Source organism: Peromyscus leucopus, chromosome 7 (genome assembly GCF_004664715.2).
Source record: "Peromyscus leucopus breed LL Stock chromosome 7, UCI_PerLeu_2.1, whole genome shotgun sequence".
Taxonomy (NCBI): Eukaryota; Metazoa; Chordata; class Mammalia; order Rodentia; family Cricetidae; genus Peromyscus; species Peromyscus leucopus.
Window position 1 is genome coordinate 63,025,855 of NC_051069.1, and position 24,129 is coordinate 63,049,983.

Here is a 24,129-nt window from a genome sequence, read left to right on the forward strand (position 1 = left end):
CAGGACAGTTAGATAAACCAAAACCAGAGTGAACACTTTTCTTAATTTAAAGGAACTCAGTGTACTTACGGCCTCATTTCTAGCCCTCCCATTTTTGTATCCTACATTTTCCATATATGGTGAATAGGACCATGTGAACATTCTCCTAAGGTAGACTGAACGTAATCAAAGTAAAGAAATAAATATCAATCCACCAAATGTCAATCCAAACATCTTTGTGTTTCAAACTTGCACTTAATTTATATAAACTGTAAGTGTTTATTTCAGAAATTACAAATATCCATATCTTGATAGCAAGTCATGAGCCCCACAGACCAGGTAATCTCTATACTAGAGTTAAGAGATCACAAGAAACCATGGGTTTACAAAATGTAGCAATCAAGGTGGCCATGGAAATATTCCTTGCAAGAGAGTAACAGAATCTTTCGATTGTCCTTTCTATGCATTTATAAATGTGTCCTGTCCCTTGTGTTTCACACCAGGCTCCTTCTATTCCTCTTCCTGTGTGTGCACAAGCATATGCTTTCCATCTCAGTCTTACCAACTTACACTGGTTGAAGAGCTGCTTGGAGCTGAGTTCCTTGAAGAGTGGTGGGAATTCTCATGCTTTTCTTAAATTACACATCTGCTTATGTATTTCATCAGTCTTGTGGTGTTTGTTGCAATGACAGAGGAGACTAACCCTTTTCTCTTTTTAATGTGTCTAGCAAATAGATATTTGATTATGCACATGCTGTTGGTTCATGGTGGTTCTAACACACCTTCTTGCAATAATCTAAAGCAGCTGGAGGAACACAGTTCTTAATCTATGGGCGCTGCACTAGCAACCCACTTCTGTTCTAAGTTTCACTGAAACTCTCAAGTGGTGAGTTAACTTCTTCTTAAGTCTTGGTTACACTTTAAAGGTAATGCTTGACACTGGTTTTGTGTGTGTGTGTGTGTGTGTGTGTGTGTGTGTGTGATATCCATGTGCATATGATATATCTGTGTGTGTTTAATTGTAAATGTGTGTGGGCGTGATATCAATGTGTATATGATATATTTGTGTGGGTTTGTGAATGTGTGTGTGGCAATACCATGACCACTTCCCGTGTCAAACCTCGCCTTCCACCTTGTTTGAGGTACTGCTTACCTTTGAGTACAAGCCAGGCTAGTCAGCCACAAGTCTCCATGGCTTCTCCTGTTTCTGTCTCCAGCTTGCTTTAGGAGGGCTGGGATTACTGACAGCTACTAGGAGACCTAACTTTACACTGGTCTTAGGGAACTGAACTCAGGGGCTTAACTCTGCACACATTCTCTCTTTCGGAGTACTAGGGGAGAAACTCAGGGCCTCCCAGAGCTAGGCAGCCTTCACAGCTACCGAGCAACATCCTGAGCCATCAGGCAGATTGTAATGGAAGGACTCTAAACAGGGTAAGCAAATAGAAGCACTAAATAGGCTTTTATTCGTATATACATAAAACATAAAATTTAATCAGACATTCTATTTTTTTCACAAAAATAAACCCCATGTTTATTTTGCTTTGTAAAGCAATATATAATGCCTTAAACACCAACTGATTGTGCAACCATTGATTATCTGAGTTTTTGTTGATATTGTTGCATTAAGGCAGCAGTTCTGAACCTGTGGGTTCCAACCCCTTTGGGGTTGAGTGACTCTTTCACGAGAGTCACATATCAGATGTCCTGAATATCAGATAGTCATATTACGATTCATAACAGTAGCAAAATGACAGTTATGAAGTAGCAATGAAAATAATTTCATGGTTGGGGATACCACAACATGAGGAACTGTATTAAAGGATCACAGCATTAGGAAGGTTGAGAACCACTGCATTAATGTTTTAAAAAGAAGTGAATTATAGAAGCTTTTACCATGGATTTATTACAGAAAAATGTCTTGTTTTTCCTTAGCTAATATGAAATCAGTGTTCACTCCCCCAGTCTCTGAGTGTTTAGGCCATGCAATGAGAACTAATTTTCTGAATGACAGCCACAAGACTTTGCAGGAGTCTCACTATCAGAGAAAGATTCAATTATGTTCTACATTTGCCAAGAAATAAATTTCAGCAAATATTTAAAATATTCCTGGAGAAGTTGCAATAACCTCCAGTTAGCTACATGTGTAAACCGGGTTAGTTCCCAATACCCATCAGTCCACAGGGCCTGTGCAGTGAAATTTACAGTCATCAGTCCACGGTGCCTGTGCAGTGGGGATTTACAGCACATTTGATGTTTGGGAGTGTTTATAATTGTGATGTTTACAACATAATCAGATGATGCTTTTAATTAAAAATTTGAGTTAAGAAAATTATACATCTGGTATTTGAATCACCAATACTGCTGTGTAAATTCAGTGAATTAAGCAATATACAAACCAGGAATACCAAATAGTCTGGGGAGACTGTGTTTAGCTTTGGAGATTCCAGCTGTTTTGTGAAAAAGGTTTAAAAGTGGAGTGGGTGGTTAAGCCAGATTATTTCTGCCAAGCCTCCCTTCCTGTGATGAGAATTAACTGTTCAGACCTAGAGACTCTTTGCTTCCTTATGGGTCAAAGGTAAAAGAGTAAAGCCTACAACAACACAAATGTGCCACAAAAACTAAATTATTACAGCAAGGTAACAAAACTCCCAAAAAACTGAATTCAGTCTAGTATCTAGGCAATGATAACACTTAAAAAGATGTTAGCTTCTTTTAATGTAAAACCTTCAACTTTTGATTTACCAAAACCAAAAGAAAAAAAAAAAACAGTACAACACAAAACACCTTTTATCCTACAAAAATAATTTTAGCTGCTGCTTACACACACATACACACACACACACACACACAAACACACACACACACACACACACACACACACACACACACACACCAAACAACCCTAGTCATTATCTCCATAATTTAATAGAGTTTTAAGAACAAAATGTCCCATGTACTTAAGGAAATCACTGAACCCCAGTCATACCAGCTTTCCCAGTGTCTTCTGGAGCAGAATAGTTTGCACAAGATGTCCCAAATCACAGCTGTTCCCAAACTCACGAAGCCATTACTTACTTTAAGAAAACATCAGAATATAGATACAGTAAAGAAGTCAAATGACTGGCGGAGGGAGGGGGGGTAACTCTACGGGTAACTCACCTGCAGCACAGTAGTGTGGCCAGGAGTTCAGATCCTGGCACCCAAGAGATGCCAAACAAGCTTGGTTACCACCCTATGATCCCTGCACCCAGAGATGGAACCAAGGGATTCTACCAGGGCAATCAGACGGGCTGAGTCTGCAAGCTTAGGTCTTAGTGACAGACACCACCTTAATATGTAAGAAGTCGCCAAGTAAAAGCCCTAATTGCAACCCCTGGCCACCATGGTCCTGTGCACCCATGCAGATATGAACACGCTTACACATGCAACAGCAATGAAAAAGAAATTCAATGTCTGGATAGGTCTAAATGTCTATAAAAATACATTTCTCCATGTAATTAATATTCTTCCCAGAAAATTTTGTTATGGTTTTTCCTAAAATTTTGCATATTTCTCCATATTAAAAAGTTCTTTAAACTAGGGCATCCTCCTCCCCTTCTGACTTGCTTCTCCACCACTGGGCACCCACAGAACCAACCCCTCATCTTGCTAAGCCTGTCTCCTTCAGGAATCTTTTACTCCTCCACAGACCTCACCATCTTCCATGTCTGTTCTCCCGATAAATGATTTCTTTCAGGCTATTCAGAATTCTACTGTGGTTTCTTCCTCCTATCCAACCTTCTCAATTTGTGTGTATGCATGTGCCCTCTTTTAGATGTGAGATCCTATAAGGACACAACATGCATTTCACATCATTTTTGACTGTGTCCCCATAACCCAGCTAATGCTTCCCATTATACATTCAGTCAACATTCATAATATAGGGGAAAAAGTATGGAAACATTCAGATAATTAGAGCAGGACAGAAGTGATACATAGTTTTTCATTTGAGACAGAAACAAGAGAAACAGAAAATTTAAAACATAAACAAAAATCTTTTCTTTAGGCTGATATGTATGATGTGGTACAACTGAAATTCCTAAATATGGATGTGAGGTCATGGCACAGAACTGTGACTACTCTTTGGTTCATAAGTAGACACCTGGGTGGGAGGAGCCAGAGACCTGTGAACTCTTTATAGCACAGAACATTTTAAAATCAAGAAAAATGGGTGCACAAGAGTTCTTCCCAATCAACCTTGTCTTCAGTCTCCACTTTGAGGTAGGTGCATGTTTGGGTGGTGGGGCTGCTCAAGGTTGGAGAGAGACACATTTAGCTTCTGGGTTGCCACGTACTTTACTATAGAATCGGTGTCGAACTGGTTTCCTCAGAGGTTCATTTCACTCATCTGGGCAAGGCAATGGCCTATTTCTACCCAGCCTTCCACTTTAGAAACTTCCTGTTTTTGCATGTAAACTTTGTCTTTGATGTGACCCACATCAATGGTGTCCATCTAACCAAGGACACCGCTCTTCCCATTACTTAGTCTTCGGCTTTCAAGCCCTGTCAGTATGCCCCCTTCCCAGCTTCCTGAGCAGCTCTTTTGCCCCCCCAATATCCTTCATATGCTGCAAGAAGCTCCTTTTTATATGTCAATTCAATGAAAACAACAGCAATCATAATATGTCTCAAATCCTTGTTATGCCTCTCCATTTCCTTCCTACCACAAGTTCCGGTTCTTCCTCTTTGTCCTTTGTCTCTCAATTTGTCTGAATGACTAACCTTTTCTCATCCAGAAAAATGTTCCTCCTGCATTCAGCTCATTATTTCTTTAGTGGATTCAATCTCTGTATGGTTGACAGGGCAAAAGACACGATGCCCCACCCCCGGGTCATGATTTACTCATCTACTCTCAATGGCAGGCACCTATGTGTCCTACTAAGCATACAGCATGGTCCTTGTCATGTCCAAGTCACACCTGCACGGTTTCAGAGATAAAAACAAGTGTGTAGAATACAGGTCTACAGTAAACAGACTGAATAGTAACATGTTTAAGAGACTTCAGATGTTCTGCACAGCCTGTGCTAAGCAGGCTTTGAAGAGCCAGGCTTGGAACCCCCCGGCTTTGACTAACCATTTCTATGGAAACAGACATTCTAAGTTCCAAACAGCACATACACACAAGGACTTGTTACCTTGAGGCTCAATGGGGCCATCAGCTGGCACTGAGGCTGGGAGGCAGCCCCCATTCTGGCCACTGGTTTTGCTTTTCTGAGAATTGAATGAGTTTCATATCAAGGTGTTGTGGGGCCGGCCAGCCATTCACCCAAACTAGCACCAATTGATCTACCAACTGTTTTCTGCCAAAGTGGCTTTCCTGAGTGTGTACCATGCTGATAACTGTGTACTGTGTGCGTAGGGACCTCACAGAGGTAACCTTTTCCCTCCAGGTCAGCCCTGACTTTGAGCTCTGCAACTTCAGAGTCCTCTGTGAACTTGAGTCTGGTGTGCCTGCTGAGGAGATTCAGTTCATCTACATGGAACAGCTCCTTACAGATGATCACTGCTCCCTGGGCACCTATGGCTTCAAAGATGGTGATATGGTTGTACTACTTCAGAAGGAAAATGTGGGACTTCGGGCTCCAGGAAGGACCCCAAACCAGCCACGAGCAGATTTCAATGGGTCAGCCATACCGGGAACATCAAGTTCCCGACACCAGCATCAGTATCAGCATCAGCATCAGCATCATCAGCATCATCAGCATCATCACCATCATCACCATCAGCAACGTATACCATCAGCACAAGCCCACGGATTGGCCTCTGGAGAGAATATGGCCTATGCGCAGAATCTGGACAGCCCTGCTCTGATTCGCAGCATGTTGCTTTCCAACCCCCATGACTTGTCCCTGTTGAAGGAACGGAACCCCGCCTTGGCGGAAGCTCTGCTTAGTGGAAACCTTGAGACATTTTCTCAGGTCCTGATGGAGCAGCAGAGGGAACGGGCCTTGAGAGAACAAGAGATGTTTCGTCTTTATTCTGCTGACCCATTTGATCAGGAAGCTCAGGCTAGAATAGAAGAAGAAATCAGACAGCAGAATATTGAAGAAAACATGAACATAGCTATGGAAGAGGCTCCGGAGAGTTTTGGACAAGTGGCTATGCTCTATATTAACTGCAAAGTGAATGGGCATCCTTTAAAGGCGTTTGTCGACTCAGGTGCCCAGATGACTATCATGAGCCAAGCTTGTGCTGAGAGATGTAACATCATGAGACTGGTGGACCGGCGATGGGCTGGGGTTGCTAAGGGAGTGGGCACACAGAGGATTGTGGGCCGAGTTCATCTGGCCCAGATTCAGATTGAAGGTGATTTCTTACAGTGCTCTTTCTCCATACTGGAGGAGCAGCCCATGGATATCCTTCTAGGGCTTGATATGCTCAGGAGACATCAGTGTTCCATTGACCTGAAGAAAGATGTGCTGGTGATTGGCACCACTGGCACACAGACACACTTCCTTCCTGAAGGAGAGTTGCCCTTGTGTGCTCGGCTGGTGAGTGCAACGGTGCAAGAGGAATCACCAGACAAGGAAGTCGCAAGCAATATCAAACACCCAGTCAAGGGTCCAGCTCGAAAAAAGCACTGAAGCAGGTTATATAAAAGCCCTGCACAAGGGAGCAAGCTGTAGGTCCCAGGAAAGTATTAAGACATGAACTCACTGGCAATGTCATCATTAAAAACATCTTAGCAACCAGCCTTGGCCTTGTGACTGAGTTCACAGATAGGTGACTATGTAAGTCATCACTGATTCATCATAGTGTGTGTGTGTGTGTGTGTGTGTGTGTGTGTGTGTGTGTGTGTGTAGGGGGATCCATTCCTTCACCCCAGATCACTGAACCTCATCCAGGGGAAGGGCTGGTGTTTCAAGTTGGTTTCCCAACATTCTAGTAGAGGGAAAACACGTCTCCCTTACCAGATTCCAGGAGGGCATGTCCAAACTAAGGGCTGTTTATTTTGCATAGGTTTCTAGAAAAAAGCCGTTCTTTCAGACTACAAAGACATGTAAACAAAATGATTTCACATTAGCAAATGGCTTTGAATTACCCTGGCCCGGGGTGTGTGTGTGTGTGATGTGTTCGTGCACGTGTGCACATACACACATGTGTAGTCCAGAGGTTCATAAAGTTGGATGTCATCGTTAATTGCTTTCCCCTTTAGTTTTTTAAATAAGTTCTCTCAGTGAATCTGGAACCTTCCCTGTGCTGCCATAGTGTAGTCGGTACCAACTTAATCCATCTTTTCTGGTGAATGCTGGAGATGGAGCTTAGGTCCTAACGCTTGCCCAGCAGGCATTGTACTGATAGCCATATATCTTCAGCCCCTCCTAACCACCCCTCCACATTCCTTTTTTTAGACAGTGTCTCATGATTCTCATCCCAGCTTCAGACTTGAGATATGGCTAAAGATGATTTTATACTTCTGATTCCCCTGCATCCACATACTGAGTGCTAGGAGTACAAGCATGTACCATCACACCAGGTTTTAGTAGTGCATGCCAGACAACATACTACCAACTGAGTTAGGTAAACCTTAGCCTGACTTATTTGCATACTCAGAGATATGGCTATTTTCACATTTGTTTTCTTTAGGAAAGGTATGAGAAGTGGTGTAGATTCTACTCCCTTCTTGAGGTAAGTCTTATAAATGCCCACTTGGGGCAGCATGCACAACCAGTTTTATGATGCTTTATGCTTTCTCTATCCCGGATTCCCCTTGGTAAATGCTTCCTCCAGACTTAAATTGATGTTTCAATGGAGAATTAGAAATCTCCAAAGCATATTCTTCTTCTTGTCCTTAAAAAAGGCAATTAGTTGTAAGACAAAAAATAAGTTGGGCACTTTATTTTAATTCTGGTACTTCTTGATCTGTATGGTGGTGGGCTTGGAGGGTGAGCATAAACTATAGTCTAGGATCCCAATGTCTAGTTGAAGATTTCAGTTAGGCCGTCTTGAAAATATCTGCTTAGGCCTTTCCGCTCTGTGACTACTTGGAGAAAGGTTACTTTCAGTATGACTAAAGTGGGAAGTAGAATCCCTTCTCCTTTGCTCCAGCCTAAAACACCTAAGAATAAAAGTCAGTTCCAGAGGCCATCAGATGCAGGGAAAGTTATTTTGGGCAATAACTTATTAAGAGGGCTTATATTATAGGGCTGGAGAGATAGGTCTGTGGGAAGATTACTGTTTGCTTGACCCAGGTCAGTTCCCAGAATCTATGTAGGGGGTTCACAGCTAACTGTAACTCCAGCTCAAGGGGGATCCAATGTCGTCTTCTGGACTCAGCTAGTACTCACTCACATACACATATACTCACATAGAGTCACACATACATACACACATATTAAATTTTATAAAAATTAAAAATATTGATATTATGTCAATCCACTTGAAGCTAAGAAGTACCCAGTCCTGAGCATATCTCTCTATAACTTAGACAAATCACCTACTTGAATTGCTTCAAAGGCAGGGCTGCTCTACAGTTGCCAGTATCACAATGTGATCTTGTTTCCCAAACAAGATCTAAGTCATTTGAAGAATTCCTAAAGTTTATAAGAAAAAAAAATCCTCCCCAATAATCACATTTCCCTTTCTTTGGCTTTTTTCTTGGTAATGCTGATAATTTCCTTCTAACATAAGCTCAGCTGCAGTGTTGCATGCCCACTCTTGTGACATTACCTACATTTGGTCATGGGTTACATGCATCAGAGCTGTTAAAAGACCTATGGATTGATGTCTTTTTTATCTGTGTGCTCAATCAGCACTCAAGACGAATTGTAATTACAAATGGAAGATGGTCAGGGCCAGTGAGATGGCTCAGTGTGGCAGGTGCTTTCCACTAAGTCTAACCTCCTGGATTCCATCCTTGAGAGCGACATGGCAAGAGGGGATATCTCATTTCTACAGCTTGTGCTCTGAAATCCTTATATGAGCTGTGGTATGAACCATCCCCACCACAAGAATTTCTAAAATGTTAAAATAATAAGAATAAGAATAAGAAGAAGGTTATAAATAAAACAATACACCTATGAAAAACATGGACTCTCTCAGTGATAAAAATATGCAATGTCCTTAGCATGTATTTTCCAGACTCACTCTTAAGGTCATTTGCACCAAACATACTAGATTTACAATGTCACATGGGATCTATTCCAACATCAAATGACCTATCTCGTCTACAAAAGTCATTCCAAACATTCATAGAATCTTTAAGCTAAAAAACAGTTTACATTCCAATCTTTACATTTACAATCTTGCTGTACATTCCTTTCCTTTTTCACAGGTCTAACTTAATGAGAAGGGTATGTAGGGTAGGTCTGCGTCAACTAACTGTGTAGTAGTGTGCGCACACTGACCAAGGCCCCCTTCTCTCTCATCCTTCTTTCCTTCCTCCCTCCCTTCCTACTTCCCTTGCTGTTTGCCTTCTACCTTTCTGCTTTTAGAAGACTTGTAATTCAAGTTTTGTTTGTTGGTTTAAACATGACTTTTACTTAGTGTGTGTGTGTGTGTGTGTGTGTGTGTGTGTGTGTACGTTCACACAGAAGCCAGGAGGGGGTCATCAAACCCTATGGACCTGACGGTGTAGGCATTTGTGAGTATCCTGAAGTGGGTCCTGGGATCTGAACGATGGGCCGGAGAGAGCATTGATAACCTCTGAGCCATCTCTCCAGCTCATATTTTCTAATCAGTAGAGCTTACTGAAGTACACCTTTATCAACATTTTGAAGTTGACTTTCTTCCATGTTGAAGTCTGTGGAGGGCGATGTGCTTTAGGTGTGGGCAGAGTATGTGTTTTCTACTGCTAATTGATATATTGGTTTTATTTAAATAAAAGGTTAGCAGTTATCAACATAAATATACTCCAGGGATATACATAATCATCAATCCATCAGATTCTTGCCCTATAACTCAACCACCATTTTGAAATTCTACTGTGCCAGATCTTTATAACAAAAACCCTTTAATACAGAGAAAATACTTAAGGCTATATTAATTCACATGTTTTCCTTTTCAAGTTCCTGTTGTGTCTATGGTTATAATAACTTTCTAAATCAAAAAATATCAGTGTTTCACATTTGAGGATGTGTGAGTTTTGCCCTTGTCTCATACCATGAAGAGAGGCAAGAAAATACAAGATTCTAGCACAGCACTTCCAAACCATCTAAGACCCAGGAGAGGAGTGCAAAGTGACATACTAAAAACACATTAACTCCAATGCTCATTCATGATCAGGAGACCCAACGAAACAGACTCAGCACAGCACAGCAGGATCTGCCCCAAGAACTGTAATGATCATCTATGGTATGCCAGGTACAACCTTAGGTGTTGGATGTCCTCAGTTAAGCAATTGATTTTAAAGTGCTGAAATGGTGCTGTGAACTCTAACCAGATGTGTTACAAAATCTACCACTTTGTTCAAAGTAGAAAATAATGTGACTGATTCACTCAGAGGTAGGGTTATCTTAACAGAACGGGAATGTATGTCTAAGTTACAACACTGATGGTATTTGCATAGAAAATTAAATTCAAGTAACCACAAAGCACATCTTTCAAAAACTTCTAGAAGAGTCATGAAAGGCTTCCTCTATATTACAATAATAGGTGTTTATAGTGGCCAATTAAACATTTTCCTAATATTCATTCAGCCTCATCAACTCCTCAGACCTGGGTAATGCTGAACAGTTGGAAGAAGCATTAGAAGCAGATTTTAAAAAGTATGCTTGCCGGGCGGTGGTGGCGCACGCCTTTAATCCCAGCACTTGGGAGGCAGAGGCAGGCGGATCTCTGTGAGTTCGAGGCCAGCCTGGGCTACCAAGTGAGTTCCAGGAAAGGCGCAAAGCTACACAGAGAAACCCTGTCTCGAAAAAACAAAAACAAAAAAACAAAAACAAAAAACAAAAAAAAAAAGTATGCTTGTAGGCATGCTGAGACCTCTGGAAAAGAAGAACCTGTAATGGTCTGGTGATAAAGGTTCCGTGCTAGTCTCAGCACCCTAAGGTTAATAGGAAAATACACTAATTCATTTGGATAGAAAGAACAATCTGATGAAACAATCTATCAAATATTTCTGGGATGGAGAAAATTAATCATTTCAAAATTCTATGAAAACATTACTATTAAAGAAGTATAAAGATAATTGAGTGGAAGTACTCTGAAACAGTTTCAATCAAATTTATACTAGAGCTAAATCTTCAAAATCCTTGAATGTATACAACTGAGACATAGAATGAGTAGAAAGGGACATGAGAAAATGGAGCCACGAGACACTAAAAGCAGAGAAACATTTAAATAACTCACAAGCTCAAGTCAAGCTAGAGAACCATCAATCAAATTACATAATTTTTTTCCTCTACCATTGATATGGATAGAGTGAACTGGTCTCAAATATTTCAGATTTGGGGTTTGAAGGGAATTTTTTTTTTTAAGAGCAGAAATTTCCAAAGTAGCATAAATAGTTATGGCACCTTCATACTTACATTCATTTCCCATGAGGCTGTGGAGGGTTGGGTGAAAAGACCAGGTAGGAATGAACACAGTGGGAGACAAAGAACTGCACAGGATTTAGACAGAGAGGTAATGCTACTGACAGAAGCTGTTATGCACATTACAGCCTGGCTGGATGACGGGCTGAGTGGAGAGTGCAGTAAAAAGCAGAGGGTCCATGGTTGTGTGGTCTTCTATGAAGAGTGCAGGTTCTGAAAAGTTGTTGTGACCAGAGTAGCATGTTGCCATGGAAGCTGAGGGAAAGCAGGCCAGCTTATTTCTTTCAGTATGCTAAGCAATGGAGAGAAAGTACAATTTCAGAGTGTGCTTCCTCTTTCGACCAGAAGCACAGAGAATTTAGTTCCACAGCACTGAAGGTCAGTGCTCAAATAAATTGATCATCAACTGAACACCATAAATTTACTCAAAATGTGTTTGCTACCTACTTTGAAAGCAACACTTTCATAATTTGTTCCTAGTGTAGCTCATCTAGAGTTTAAAATTAGATGACATGAAATCATTTTTATAAGAATTTGAGGGAACCAATGGTATAGGCTCCTCTCAGAAATAATCACATAAAGTTCAAGCAACAGATGGGCAGTTAGGGTGAAACAGAAATGGAATGGTCTCTGTTCATACACTGCCAAATGCCATCACCTGGGCTTCCGGACAGAAATTGACAGGAAATGATCCCACTGGTATTCCATAGTCATAGGAGTTTATGTCCCCATATGGCAAGGCCGGTGCTGTCAAAGTCTCACCACACCACGATTCCCACAGCACTGCTTTGGAAATGCCTTCATTGGCACAGGAAATAAAAACAGGGCTTGATTTCTAGCAAGATTCCAATCTGTATTTTATGAAAAACACAAATATTACCCCTACCATCTATCTGGTCTCACTGAATCACTTTAATAAAAAAATTGACAATAAAAATAGTGATAGTATCTTTTATAATTTTTTCTCCCATGGAAAATTTCCAGGCATATTTCAGTTATGAAAAAGGGCTACTAGCCCACACTAGGAAGTTTAAATTTCTACTGCAGTGAAGCTCTTGATCGTTTTCTAAAATTCTGAAGATTTAGCCACCAACAAAAGGCACAAATTGATGTCTGAGAGCAAGCTCTGAAAATTGATTGGGAATCAGTGTCCTTTGGTGGAGAATGGGCCAATGTGACAGATCAGAATAACTGTAGCATATTCTTTCAAGGTTGGCCAAATGATTACAGCGTGTATCTAAGGAAGATCTGCTCTAGCTCTGACAGGAAGAGAGAAGTCACCATTGTTGCTTGTCCATCAAAATGCAAATGAACACTCATATACGCTTGGAGAGGACCATTCCTTGGCTGCATATGTAAAATCTCATTAAGAACCACCTGTGAGGAGTCCTCTTATGGGATCATTCTCTGAATATTTGGTTATACTTCAGCAGTTTTCCCTGATACTCTGAAGTTCTCCATCTTTAGCTGACTGTGTTCAGTTTAAGGGCAATTCATTGACCCAGATCAATTTAAGTAGGTAGCAATTAAAATTCAATCCCAAATAGAAACCATTAAGAAAGTTTAAATTTCCCAAGAATATTTAAAAGGTTCTAGAAGCAAATAGATAAAGCTGAGTATTAGGATCGCAATGTAAGCCTGCCATTCACTCACCTTTTCAGCTGTCTCTTTCCACAAATGACAAAGCCAGTCCTCTGAGCTTATTGCTGTGCAGTTTTCTAGTTTACTGCATACATTCTGTGGCCCATTGTCCTCTCCATGGTGCCCACCTTGGAGAAAGTCTGAGCACATCCTAAACTGATTGGAAGGTTATGGGAAGCATGCTGATAAGGCAGCTGCTGTACTTCACAAGTGTTCTAAGCCACTTCTCATTACAGACAGACTCAATTAACTGTTTGCAGGCTGTATACAGTGTGAGAGTACCTCAAGACATAAATCTTCTCCATCACTCACCTGATGACCTCACGGCTAGATACTGAGAGCAACATCACGCATGCTACAAAATGATAGTGCTCAAGAAAGCTATTGTAATCTTCTATTAAGCTTATTTTCAAACGAAAGCTTCAAATAAAGATAAAAATCTTAGCACTTACCAAGTGAATCATGTATGAAACTAATGTATTTAAATCCATAGCAAGCATGTCCATGGTCACAGGTCACCAAACTAAGTGGCGATATTCAAGAACCAGGTGTCCAGAGCCTGTTGCTCATTCTATTATGTTATCTCTCAGTGACAGTTTTAAATTCAAAAGAACAGGTACCAGGTAAATCTACACACACTACATAACAGTAAGGACTGCAGTGGAATAGAAGACAGAGGAAGAGAGAATACTAGCTTAGACAAGAGTCAGGAATCAGCTCCCTGAGGAAGAGATAACTGAGGAAAACCTGGGTGATGGCAGGGAGGAATCCAGAAGTCAGGCCAAGAACATCACAGCAGGAAGGAGCCGGAGCAGCAGCAAACGAGACAGGAGTGTGGGCAGAGGGCCTAATCTAGAAAGGACTGGATGGATCATGTAAAGTTTACACTTATAAAACAAAAGTAGTCTTCCTTTCCTTCCAAGTGTCCTGTGAAGTTACGTGGATTTTAAGAAAATAGGGTCACTCTGTTTTTTAAAGTACTTTTACTGGCTGCTTTGTCAAAAGTAAGAAGTCTGTAGACGGGGCCTTTGGAAATCCAGAGCCTCTGGTTGTTCAGAGGACAAAGTAGAGCTGAAGGAGAAGTGATGAGGCTAAAAATGACCAAATGGGGACATTTCAAAGAGAATGGTGCACTCGTCGTGAGCACTCCCCATGTCAGACTCAGGGAGGAGGGAAGGATGGGGCTCAGCACAGCAGCCAAAGGGAAGCTGTTGCCTCCTCTGGGAGTGGCTTTGCAGGGGTGCTGGGTGAAGAATCTCCTGGTGTGAAAGGGTTGAGAAGCTGGTGAGATAGAGGACAGACATGGAGAGCAGCACCAACTTTCAGGAATGAGCTCTACAGAGGCAGAAATGCTGCAGTGGAGGAAGGTGTGAGAGCCTTTCTTTGGCTATTGATGGTAGTCTAGTATGGCTCCAAGTTAATGGCAATAATCACATGGGAGGAACTGAAGGAGGCAAGGAAGAGAATTCTAGCAGCACACAGTCCTCATTCCTGAGGGAGGAGCTGGGACTGAGTGAGACTCTGCGGTGCAAAGGCAGGCCAGCTGATATGAAGGAGACTACTCCCTCCCCAGTGCCTTAGTGAAGAAAGCATGGGATAGAGAGAAGGGAGGGCTGAGTGGCAGAGCCAGGAGAGGGTACGAAACGTCCTTTAGACAAGACAGGAAGGTAACTGGATTTCAGACCAGTTCTTGGACACATTCTACCTTAAGTAAGATACAAAGGAAACCAACTCCACTGATGGGGCATTAGATTGGTTCTGATGTGGATTTTGTCACTTCCTAGCCACATGTCTTTATGCAATGCAGCAAACTTCTCTATAATTCAATTTGCTCATCACATAAAATGAGATGGCCACAGACTGACTCTGTGAGAGACAGAGGAAGGTAGAGGAAGCTTTGGGCTATCTCAGGGATACTGGGGTTTGGTTCTGTAGGTTCTGAGGTGTCAATGTTCATGAGTGTGTGAGAGAATCTGCAGAATAAATAATTATGCCGTCTGAATCTCCAACAGTATCCATTCTCATTGAGATGGACAGAGGCAGATGATCATGACAAATGTCTCCCAAATCTAACGACTGTATCCTGAGGGCCTGTGTCACAGGAGACCAGCTTATGGTGCCCACTAGTTCACCACTCTCAATCTTCCATCTTCTCTTATACATTTTACACTGAAAACAGGCTGCTATCAAGACAAAATGAGCAGAAGTTGACTTTGCCCCTGTTAATTCTTCAGGTCTTAGAGGTAATAATGAGCAGTGAGATTCTCTGTAGATGATAGTCAAGAAAAGAAAGTCAGCAGAGGGTGGTCTAGAAGTGGGGAAAAAAAGCAGCCCTGAATTTATAATGGAAACTGTTGTCATTAGTGATCATAATAGTCAAACCTAGGTGCTGGCAGCAATCACGCCAACAGGAGCAGAGACGGATTGGGTCTCAGGTGTCAGCAGTGTGGCAGAGATCATCTCACTACTTTAAAATGAGAAAAAAATAATTTTAACCAGATTGACCGCAAGGCTTCCAACATGAACTGAGAATGAGTTGACAAGAGCAGGGCGATTATCAAAGGCAATGTATCAAGTTCCATTCAAATGATCAGTAGGGTGCAGCAGGCATGGCTGTAAGTGACCTTTCTAGTTGACACCTTCATTAAGGACATGTAAAATGAAGATCAGCAACAAAATGGATTTTCAAAGGTAGTTCTGCCCTGGGAATTGCTCCAAGCAAGAGCTTCTAACATCACAGACAGGAGAGTTACAGATCTAGGTAGATGAATAGATAGTGAAATAAGAGACAAGTGAGCAGGACTCTAAGTGAAAATCTTTAGCAATAAGAAGGTGATTCCTGGGGTGAAAACCCAGTCATTGTAAATAGTTTTCTATGTACTTATTTTTTAATTATGTGTGTAGGTGTGTGGAGAGAGGGCATTCCACACTTGAAAGCAGGTGCTGACAGAGGCAGGCGAGAAGAAGTTGTCAGATCTGGAGCTGGAGTCACAGATGCGTGTAAGCTGCCCTATCCACGGGTGCTAGTGACTGAATCAAGTCCTATGCAAGAGCAGTATGTGCTCTTAAATGCTAAGCCATCCCTCCAGCCCTCAAATAGTTTGGAAAACTGTTCATTATATCCATTACAGAGAGCACAGAGCAAAAAAGCACACACATTCAGCAGAGCAGAAATGCATAAACACATGCATAGTCTAGAGAGATCTAATCAAATGTAATGCTGAGCCACAAAACAGCACATGCTTGTTCTAAAATTTGATGAGTCTATAAAATGGATGGAACAATTCCCCAAACTCCCGAGGCTTCCAAACTTCAGGACAGTTTTGATTATAATGCTACTTTGCCACATAATGGAAGAGATTTATAATTTAGCAAAACTGGGGCATTTTGAAGGGACAAATGTCACGAACTACAGAAAAGGCAAAAGAGGTATGACATTTTATTTTAAAAGATAAACTTGCTGCCGACACTTTACAGCATGCAGGATTCCAGCAACACTATGGTCTGTCCCCAAGAGCTGCAGAGGCAAACACGGCACATCCTCAGTTCACAACTGATTGGACTGCTGGGAAGCGCTATGTGCGGAGGAAGCAAAGCTTGGTTTGCTGGGAAGATGAGAGCTGCTCTGTCACACGGTGACCCTCACCATTCAGCTGCTGACGTTCTCAGCTACACTGTCCTATTGACCCGTACTGGAGACTACGGAATCTTGCCCATTGCTGCTCAGTGAGGAAACAATCTTATTTTCACCAGTTGACATGTGATATCATTAAGAAAGGAAGCAATGACAACAAATGAATTGTCTAAACACTTTAACAGGTAATAAAAACAAACATTAGAAATGGGTGGGGATAGAGAAACATTCAGTTGGATTAGAAATAAAATCAACATGAAGCAGAGTATTGTCATTTCCAGCATCAGGTTGGCAAAATCTTTTGAAAACAGTGGAAAGAGATAATAAGATGAAAGTGGTGGGGAATTAACAGGTGAGGAGAAAGGTGTGCCAGCATGCAGAGGATGCTTTCAAATTGTGTTGTCTCAGAGGAAGAGAGGTACAGCATTGGCTGCAGGGGACCAGAGGGGTAGAGGGTGATGCTTGACAGATGGCAGATACTTGTGCAAATTGAAATGTCAAAAAGAAGTCTCTGAATACAGTAGGATAAACAGAGACCTAGGGACTGGGATAAGGACAAAGTAAGGATCTTGGGGCAGGATAGCTGGGGCAACAGGACCAACAAGAGGTGGGGAGCCAGCCTTAGACAAAACAAGGGTCAGTGTCTCTGAGACTATAGACAGGGGCTACCTCATTGTTTTTAAATCCAATTTGTTCCCTTTAAACTAAGACAACAGACGTTTATCATTTTAAAATATTTCAGTCAATGGCATGTGGCATATAAATGTTTATTCATTTTCCAATATGTGGAGGACCTCTTCCTTAGGTGGATTTTACTAGGGTCATGAGTGTTGAAATACAAGTTCCTAGGGTTGAGGAATGCAACCCAGGACAGAGTGCTAAGTGAGTCCCTGAATTCAATCACTGGAACCTAAAAAGAAGAGAAGGAGGAGGAGGAGAGGGGGTGGAGGAGGAGGAGGAGAAGGAGGAGGAGAAGAGGAAGAAAAAGAAGAAGAAGAAGAAGAAGAAGAAGAAGAAGAAGAAGAAGAAGAAGAAGAAGAAAACAAAAAAGAAAGATAAAAGCAGAAAACAAGAAGAAGAAGAAAACAAAAAAGAAAGATAAAAGCAGAAAACAAATCCAATCTCCTGGCAGAGACTAGGGTATGCTTTTCCTCTGTGCCACACAACACAAGCTCACTTCAAATGACTCATTGACAAGCAGCCAACAGTCTGACAAACAGGGTGAGTATCAGCAGACTGTATTGGAAGGAACGCAGAGTGCAGAGTCTCGAGACAGAGCTTGAATTCTGGCCCAGTTTGTTGCTAGCTCAGCCTTGTTCACTGTTGTATTCCTGATAGAATAGTGTCTGGACTGGTGAATAATTATGGGATGGAAAAATGAGCAAATAAATACCTTTCTAAGTTCCTGTGCTTTGATTTCTTTATGGGACTAATGATAACCTGGACTCAGCTGCAATAAAGAAACAAAGAGAAAGACTGAAGCGACGATGCAGCTGAAGCATCATCTGGATCTGCACAGTATCACAAAGGTAATGGTAGACAAAAACAAACAAGCAAAAAGGAGCAACGAGAAATGTTACATGTGTATGTAATACTACACTATTGTTCAAATCTGAGGTCAATTTAAAACAATTACTTAGAAAACTTTCCCTAGGACTTGTAGCAGTGTGGATAACACATACTCATGTGCTCTTCTCCAGGTTGCCTCCCTTGTAGATGCCCACTCCAGGGACGCATCACACTGTAGGGAATCACAATCAAAAGAACAGCATAATGGAGTCATTGCCATAGCAATGGTGTTTGCGTGTTCTTCACTATTCATTGAATGTGCCTCCTTCAAATAGGACTTAAACACACACAAACAAACAAACATGTAGATACATGAACACATAAACAAACATACACATACATGTAAATACACATACACACACAAACAGGCATGTACAAGCACACATATGCATACACACAAATAAAAGCAAAACTGCCTGAATTCTCTTATTTTTCATTTAAATATTCCTTCCTTTAGAATAATTTATCAACCAGCAGAGCCAGAATATTAACCCCAAACTGAGAGTTAAAATGTTAATCCATAATATAACTTAATTGCTAGAAATCCTAACTACAGAACCTATAGCTGCTTTCACTTGTATAAAACCTGTCAAACTTTAAAGATATTTCAAATACAGGGATAGGGGAGAGAGAGAGAGGGAGAGAGAGAGAGAGAGAGAGAGAGAGAGAGAGAGAGAGAGAGAGTCAGATCGAGTTCAGAAACAAATATATCACACATCCAAGGTTTTTCTCCTCCTTTACTGAAGCAGGTAGGACATCCAACAAGGGGCCAATGTCTTTATTTTCAGTTACCCATTCTCTGAACGTTGTTAGTGATTGGAGGGTGTCCTCCTTCCTCACACAAACGGCCAAGTCTTAATTGCTGATGCGTCTGTGTTTTTATGCAAACACAGACTTTGTAGATATACTTAAATTAAAGGTCTTGGAAACAGATAACCCCGAATTTAAGGTGGGCCCAGATTAGTATCTGTAAAGAGAAAGGAGAAGGTGACTTGGGCCACAGAGGAAAGAATGCCATAAGAAGATGGACATAAACATGGAAGGTTGTCACAAGCCAAGACTGTGGGGAGCTTGGGAGGCATGACACAGATTCTCCCCAAGAGTTTCCAAAGGAAACTAACATTACAAACACCTTGTTCACAAATAATCAAAACAAAATGACTGTCAGTGCCCAGGGGTAGAGGCCAAGAGCCACTACACAGGGACCCAGGAAGTATTCAGGTGAAAAGACACCCTGTATCTTTGCTCTGCTTAGAGCTACACAATCGCCCAGCTCCAATTAATCAAGACCTGACTATACATCTCAAGATGATGCATTGGGTTAAGTATAAGTTGCACCTTGATATGTCTGTAAAGAAATCATCTAAAAGGAGGATTTGGAGCAGCTTCCATGTAGCTACAAAATATAAAATGGTAGTTGGCCTTCTGAAGCTTCATTTTCCTGTGTAAAGTGTGGGGGACTCAACCATAAGACCTTGTCCATAATCCACTTGCACAGATATGTCCTTCAAGATGTCTGGCATTTCAGGGGAAATGTATATCCTAACACTTACAAAATTTATATGTATATATATTTGAAATGCACATTTTTTCTTCTATGCATCAACAGTCTCTTCAGCATAGTCCCAAGCATCTGTGTTGTGTGCAGCTATCATTCACCATTTAACAGGAAAAGCACAAAGCATCTGTGTGTGTGTGTGTGTGTGTGTGTGTGTGTGTGTGTGCCCTCGTCTCCCAGGTCAATCTTTTAGCTCTAGACTGATGATGTGTTCTTTTAAGATCAGTCAATTTAAGTTCAGTTATTCAGCGTATTGTCCCTCCACAGTTGGCTGTAAAAACTGCTTAGAGACACATTGCTCACGCACTCTTCATTCCCTCCCACCTCCTCCTCCTTTGAAGCTCTGTGTGTCTAAGAACTTCACTAATCCTTCAAGACAGCTGGCATCCCTCCTTCCCAGAAGCCCTGCTGTTCTACAGCTTTGGCTCACTTGGTGCTCCTGCTTGTGCCTTGGCAGAATGTTATCCTGTTCCTGGACGGGGCACTGCATTCATTTGCCTCTTGTCCTAAGATGAGATCAGTATTCTGTCATAAACACCTGTATTTGCCTAGCCCACAGCAAAGAGCCATACCTTTGCAAAGTTCCAAATACAAGTTAGCTTTGGTAAAAAAATCCCTTTGAAGATCAGCTATCATGTCACTGTGTGGAAGATTTAGTTTCTGTAGCTGGTGGGCCTACATGCTGTGATCGCCCTTGGAGAGACTTCAGGATGTCATGGCATATGGCAGACAGCACACTGTATCTTAATCTCATGCTTGCAGATGATAAACAAACACGACAACGTTATGTCACTCCAAAAGTCAAGCTAATATGAGTCTGTGTCAGAAACACGTAGTTGAAGAGATTGGAAAAGCTGCACAGATCTACTTTGCTAAGAATCACATTCTGTGTCCTAAGGTACTCGGTTCTGGGTTTGGGTTTTACCCATATCAGCAACCTAGAAGCCCACTATACATAGGCTGTTGATACTCAGACCCCATGGCTTCCTCATTCCTCAACCATGCTTCACCCACCTTTAGACCAGAGTAGCACCACAGTCCACTTAAGCAAAGTTATCAATCACTTACAAAGTGGCCCATGTAAGTTTGGAATTAAATAATTTTGTTTTGTTGGGACTGCAAGAACATCTGGATGACATCTCACTACCCTAGTATATCTCAGAAGTGGTAACTTACATTAATTAAATATTCGATCAGCTCACTCACATCCTCCATTTATTGCAGCATTAGCCAAATGGGCAATGACATTCCAAGAGAGCAGATTACTGCACCATGTCAACACTCCTCCTCTGTGAACAGCCAGAAAGGCGAGACAGAGGGCTTTTCCAGAACTACTTCCTGGTGACAAATAGATGATGGGAAGTTTTTGTGAAAGCAGAAAACAAACTATCTTTAATCAGACTAATCACTTTAACCCACAATAGATATGCTAATAACCTTTATGATCAGATCTACAGCCTTATTTAGAGATAAAAACATGGAGTCTCCATTGCTCTTCATTTTATCTTCCATAGGGACCTTTCAGGCTACCTGCTTCATCTGAGCATTAATGGAAAAAACTTTTCATTTGGAACATGCATATTTTGAGATAATTTGCATACTTTTAAGTAGTTCTCCTGAGACTCAGCTAACTGAGGCAATTATTCCAAGTTTTGGAAAGTGCTAACTGACATGCATTCAATTATGCTGCTTCAATGGGGCACAACGTATGCACATTGGGGGCATAGAGAAGGCAGTTTTCTCTCAGGTACAGGATCTAGAACTTTCTACAGATACACATATTCCAGTAACATAACATCATCACTCCTACCTGAAGACAAATCAGAAAACCCGTGAGTCCCTTAAGGATTCACCGTTTTCCCTTCTATGATGCTGTTGTCTGTGTCGGTCCATGACCATGCGTGCCCGTGTGTGTGCATGTGTGCTCCTGTGTGTGTGTGTGCCTGTGTGTGCTCGTGTGTGCGTGTGTGCATGTGTGTGTGTGCGCGCGCGCGCGCGTGTGTATGTGTGTGTGAAAGACAGAGACAGACATGAGTGAAGAGAATAAGACTGAATTTCTTCTTATAAGTAGGAGGAAGAGAACCAAACCCTGTGTTATGTACACACAGTGGTGCTGGGAATAGCACTGGATCACAGACTGCCTTTTTTATAATTAAATGCATTCTTTTCCAAATCACTAAATTTAGTCACAACAAATTCTACTATAACTCAAAACGAAAAAAGGAGGATAGAGGGGTCACAGAAGTCAGTGACCAGTAAGAAAACAACAACCCTATGGGAGTGATTTCTGGTCTTCACTGTGAATGTACTGAAGCTATCCACATAAGCATTGATTTTAATCTTCCACATGAACACAGTGACATAATAAAAATGACATTCACGGCATTCCAAATATTCCTTGCACACTTGATTTTGCACATATGATAGAACAGTGAATGGCACCTTTATAAACTTTCCCTCCCTACTTTAGAGAGGTCACCTAAGACTGTGTTTGAGGTCATACCTTCAACTGCCATTTAGTAAACACATTCGCTGGGTTTACAGTGCGATCCAATTGAAATGGTAATGAATGGCTCTGTGGGCAATACTTCTGATTCTTTAGACAGATGTGCCTGTACCTGAACACATGTGGGCAGCTACACAGCCATTGTTCCTATAAGGTAGAGATGCACATCCATGAACTTCCACGGAAGCAGGGACACAGATGCAGTGGAGGTGGTCATTCTGTGACTTGTATGTGACAGTCACATCACACACTGGTGTTTAATTTTTAAGGAACCATTTTGAATTAAACGGGAACCCAGAATACAGAAGGAAAGCGACAGAAAAGAAATGACAGGGAAGAATGAAACACGGACACGGGTGAGCTGCTCTCCAGGAGCCGTGTCCCCACACAGCCTGCATCCACACTAATGCTGCCTCCCTTTACGTGGTGATGTTTTGCTCCAAGTTGAGGCAATGTGCAATTGTTCATGCTTCAAATAAATAGAACCTAAAGTGAATAAAAGACACAATTAATGATAGCTATTTTTATCCTAAACTTATATGTGTACTTCTTTGACTTAGCCAATTAAAAAAAGAAATCATTGTTTTAACTTCATACCTTACTAAAAATTTTGATCTGGAAAGGTTTTATCTTTTTTTAAAATTTTTACTATTTTACTTGCATATATATTAAAATGTGATCATTTTCATCTAGCATTGTCCTGAAAATTCTTATTTGGGAGTGTGAAATTTTTAACTACTTATAAACAAAAGTCTACTTCTTGAATTGGCATATGAGTAATTTGTAAAGAAATATAAAATAATAGCATACAAAGCTTTACAGGATGTAATTGCTTTTTTAAGAATTCATCTAAAACTTCACTGACAGTAGAAAATGCCTCATTCCAACCCATTAGTCAAATCCATAGACTAATGAATGTAAAAATAGAACTTTTACAAAGGGCCATTTAAAATTACATTTCAAAAATTAATTGTGTGTACATATATATATACATATGTATATATGTATATATATGTGCATGTGTTGGGGTACATATGACATGGCATGTATGTGGAGGTCGGAGGACTTGAGAAATCTGTTTATTCACTACGTGAGTCTTGGGATCAAAGCCAGGCCGTCATTGGGCAGCAAGCAGCTTTACTCTGAACCATCTCATAGACCTGAAAAGCCGCTTTAACATCTGTGTAGTTCTTGGTTCTGCCTTTGCCATCAGGTGTTTCAAACATAAGATGCTGAATTTTCTGGATACTTGGCCTGAAAAATTAGCTAGGGCAAAATTTTGCTATAATATATGGACACTTTGTTCAATCCTAGCATATACTTAATATGTGATAGAGAAACGAGACAAGAAATCGCTTTAGCTAATAAATGAAGGCCAGTGTGATAGTTAGTCTCCGCCCTCAACTCACCAAATTCAAGGTTGCCTAGATTGTGTCTCTGTGTGTGTTTGTGAGGGTGCTTCCAGAACAGATGACTGAGGAGGAAAGACTGGCAGGACCAGCACTTATCTTTCTCTGCTTCCTCATACTCCTGTCGCCAAGCCTTCACCAAGACAGGCTGTACCCTCAAACCATGAACCGTAATAAACTCTTAAGTTTCTTCAGTCAGATATTTTTGTCACAGAGACAAGAAAATTAACCAATAGAAATAGAGGTATACATACCTGGATTGTTCCAAATACTGTAATTAATAATAAAAATAGCAACCTGGTTATCTATAATATTTC

General features: G+C 41.2%; 2 protein-coding genes across 5 annotated transcripts in view; one reads left to right on the top strand and one right to left on the bottom strand.

The window, feature by feature from the left end:
- The window catches only part of Pdgfd (platelet derived growth factor D), a 228,828-nt gene that overhangs the window by 109,719 nt on the left and 94,980 nt on the right, over positions 1–24,129 (bottom strand). The gene's annotated exons all lie outside the window — the stretch shown is intronic.
- Ddi1 (DNA damage inducible 1 homolog 1) lies at positions 5,065–6,713 on the top strand. The gene has a single exon (XM_028890984.2). It carries the CDS (start codon positions 5,352–5,354, stop codon positions 6,603–6,605), a length of 1,254 nt encoding a protein of 417 aa, XP_028746817.1. The 5' UTR covers positions 5,065–5,351; the 3' UTR covers positions 6,606–6,713.

Coding starts and splice junctions, on each gene's coding strand:
- Ddi1 (XM_028890984.2), top strand. CDS start 5,352: ATGCTGATAACTGTGTACTGTGTGCGTAGGGACCTCACAGAGGTAACC.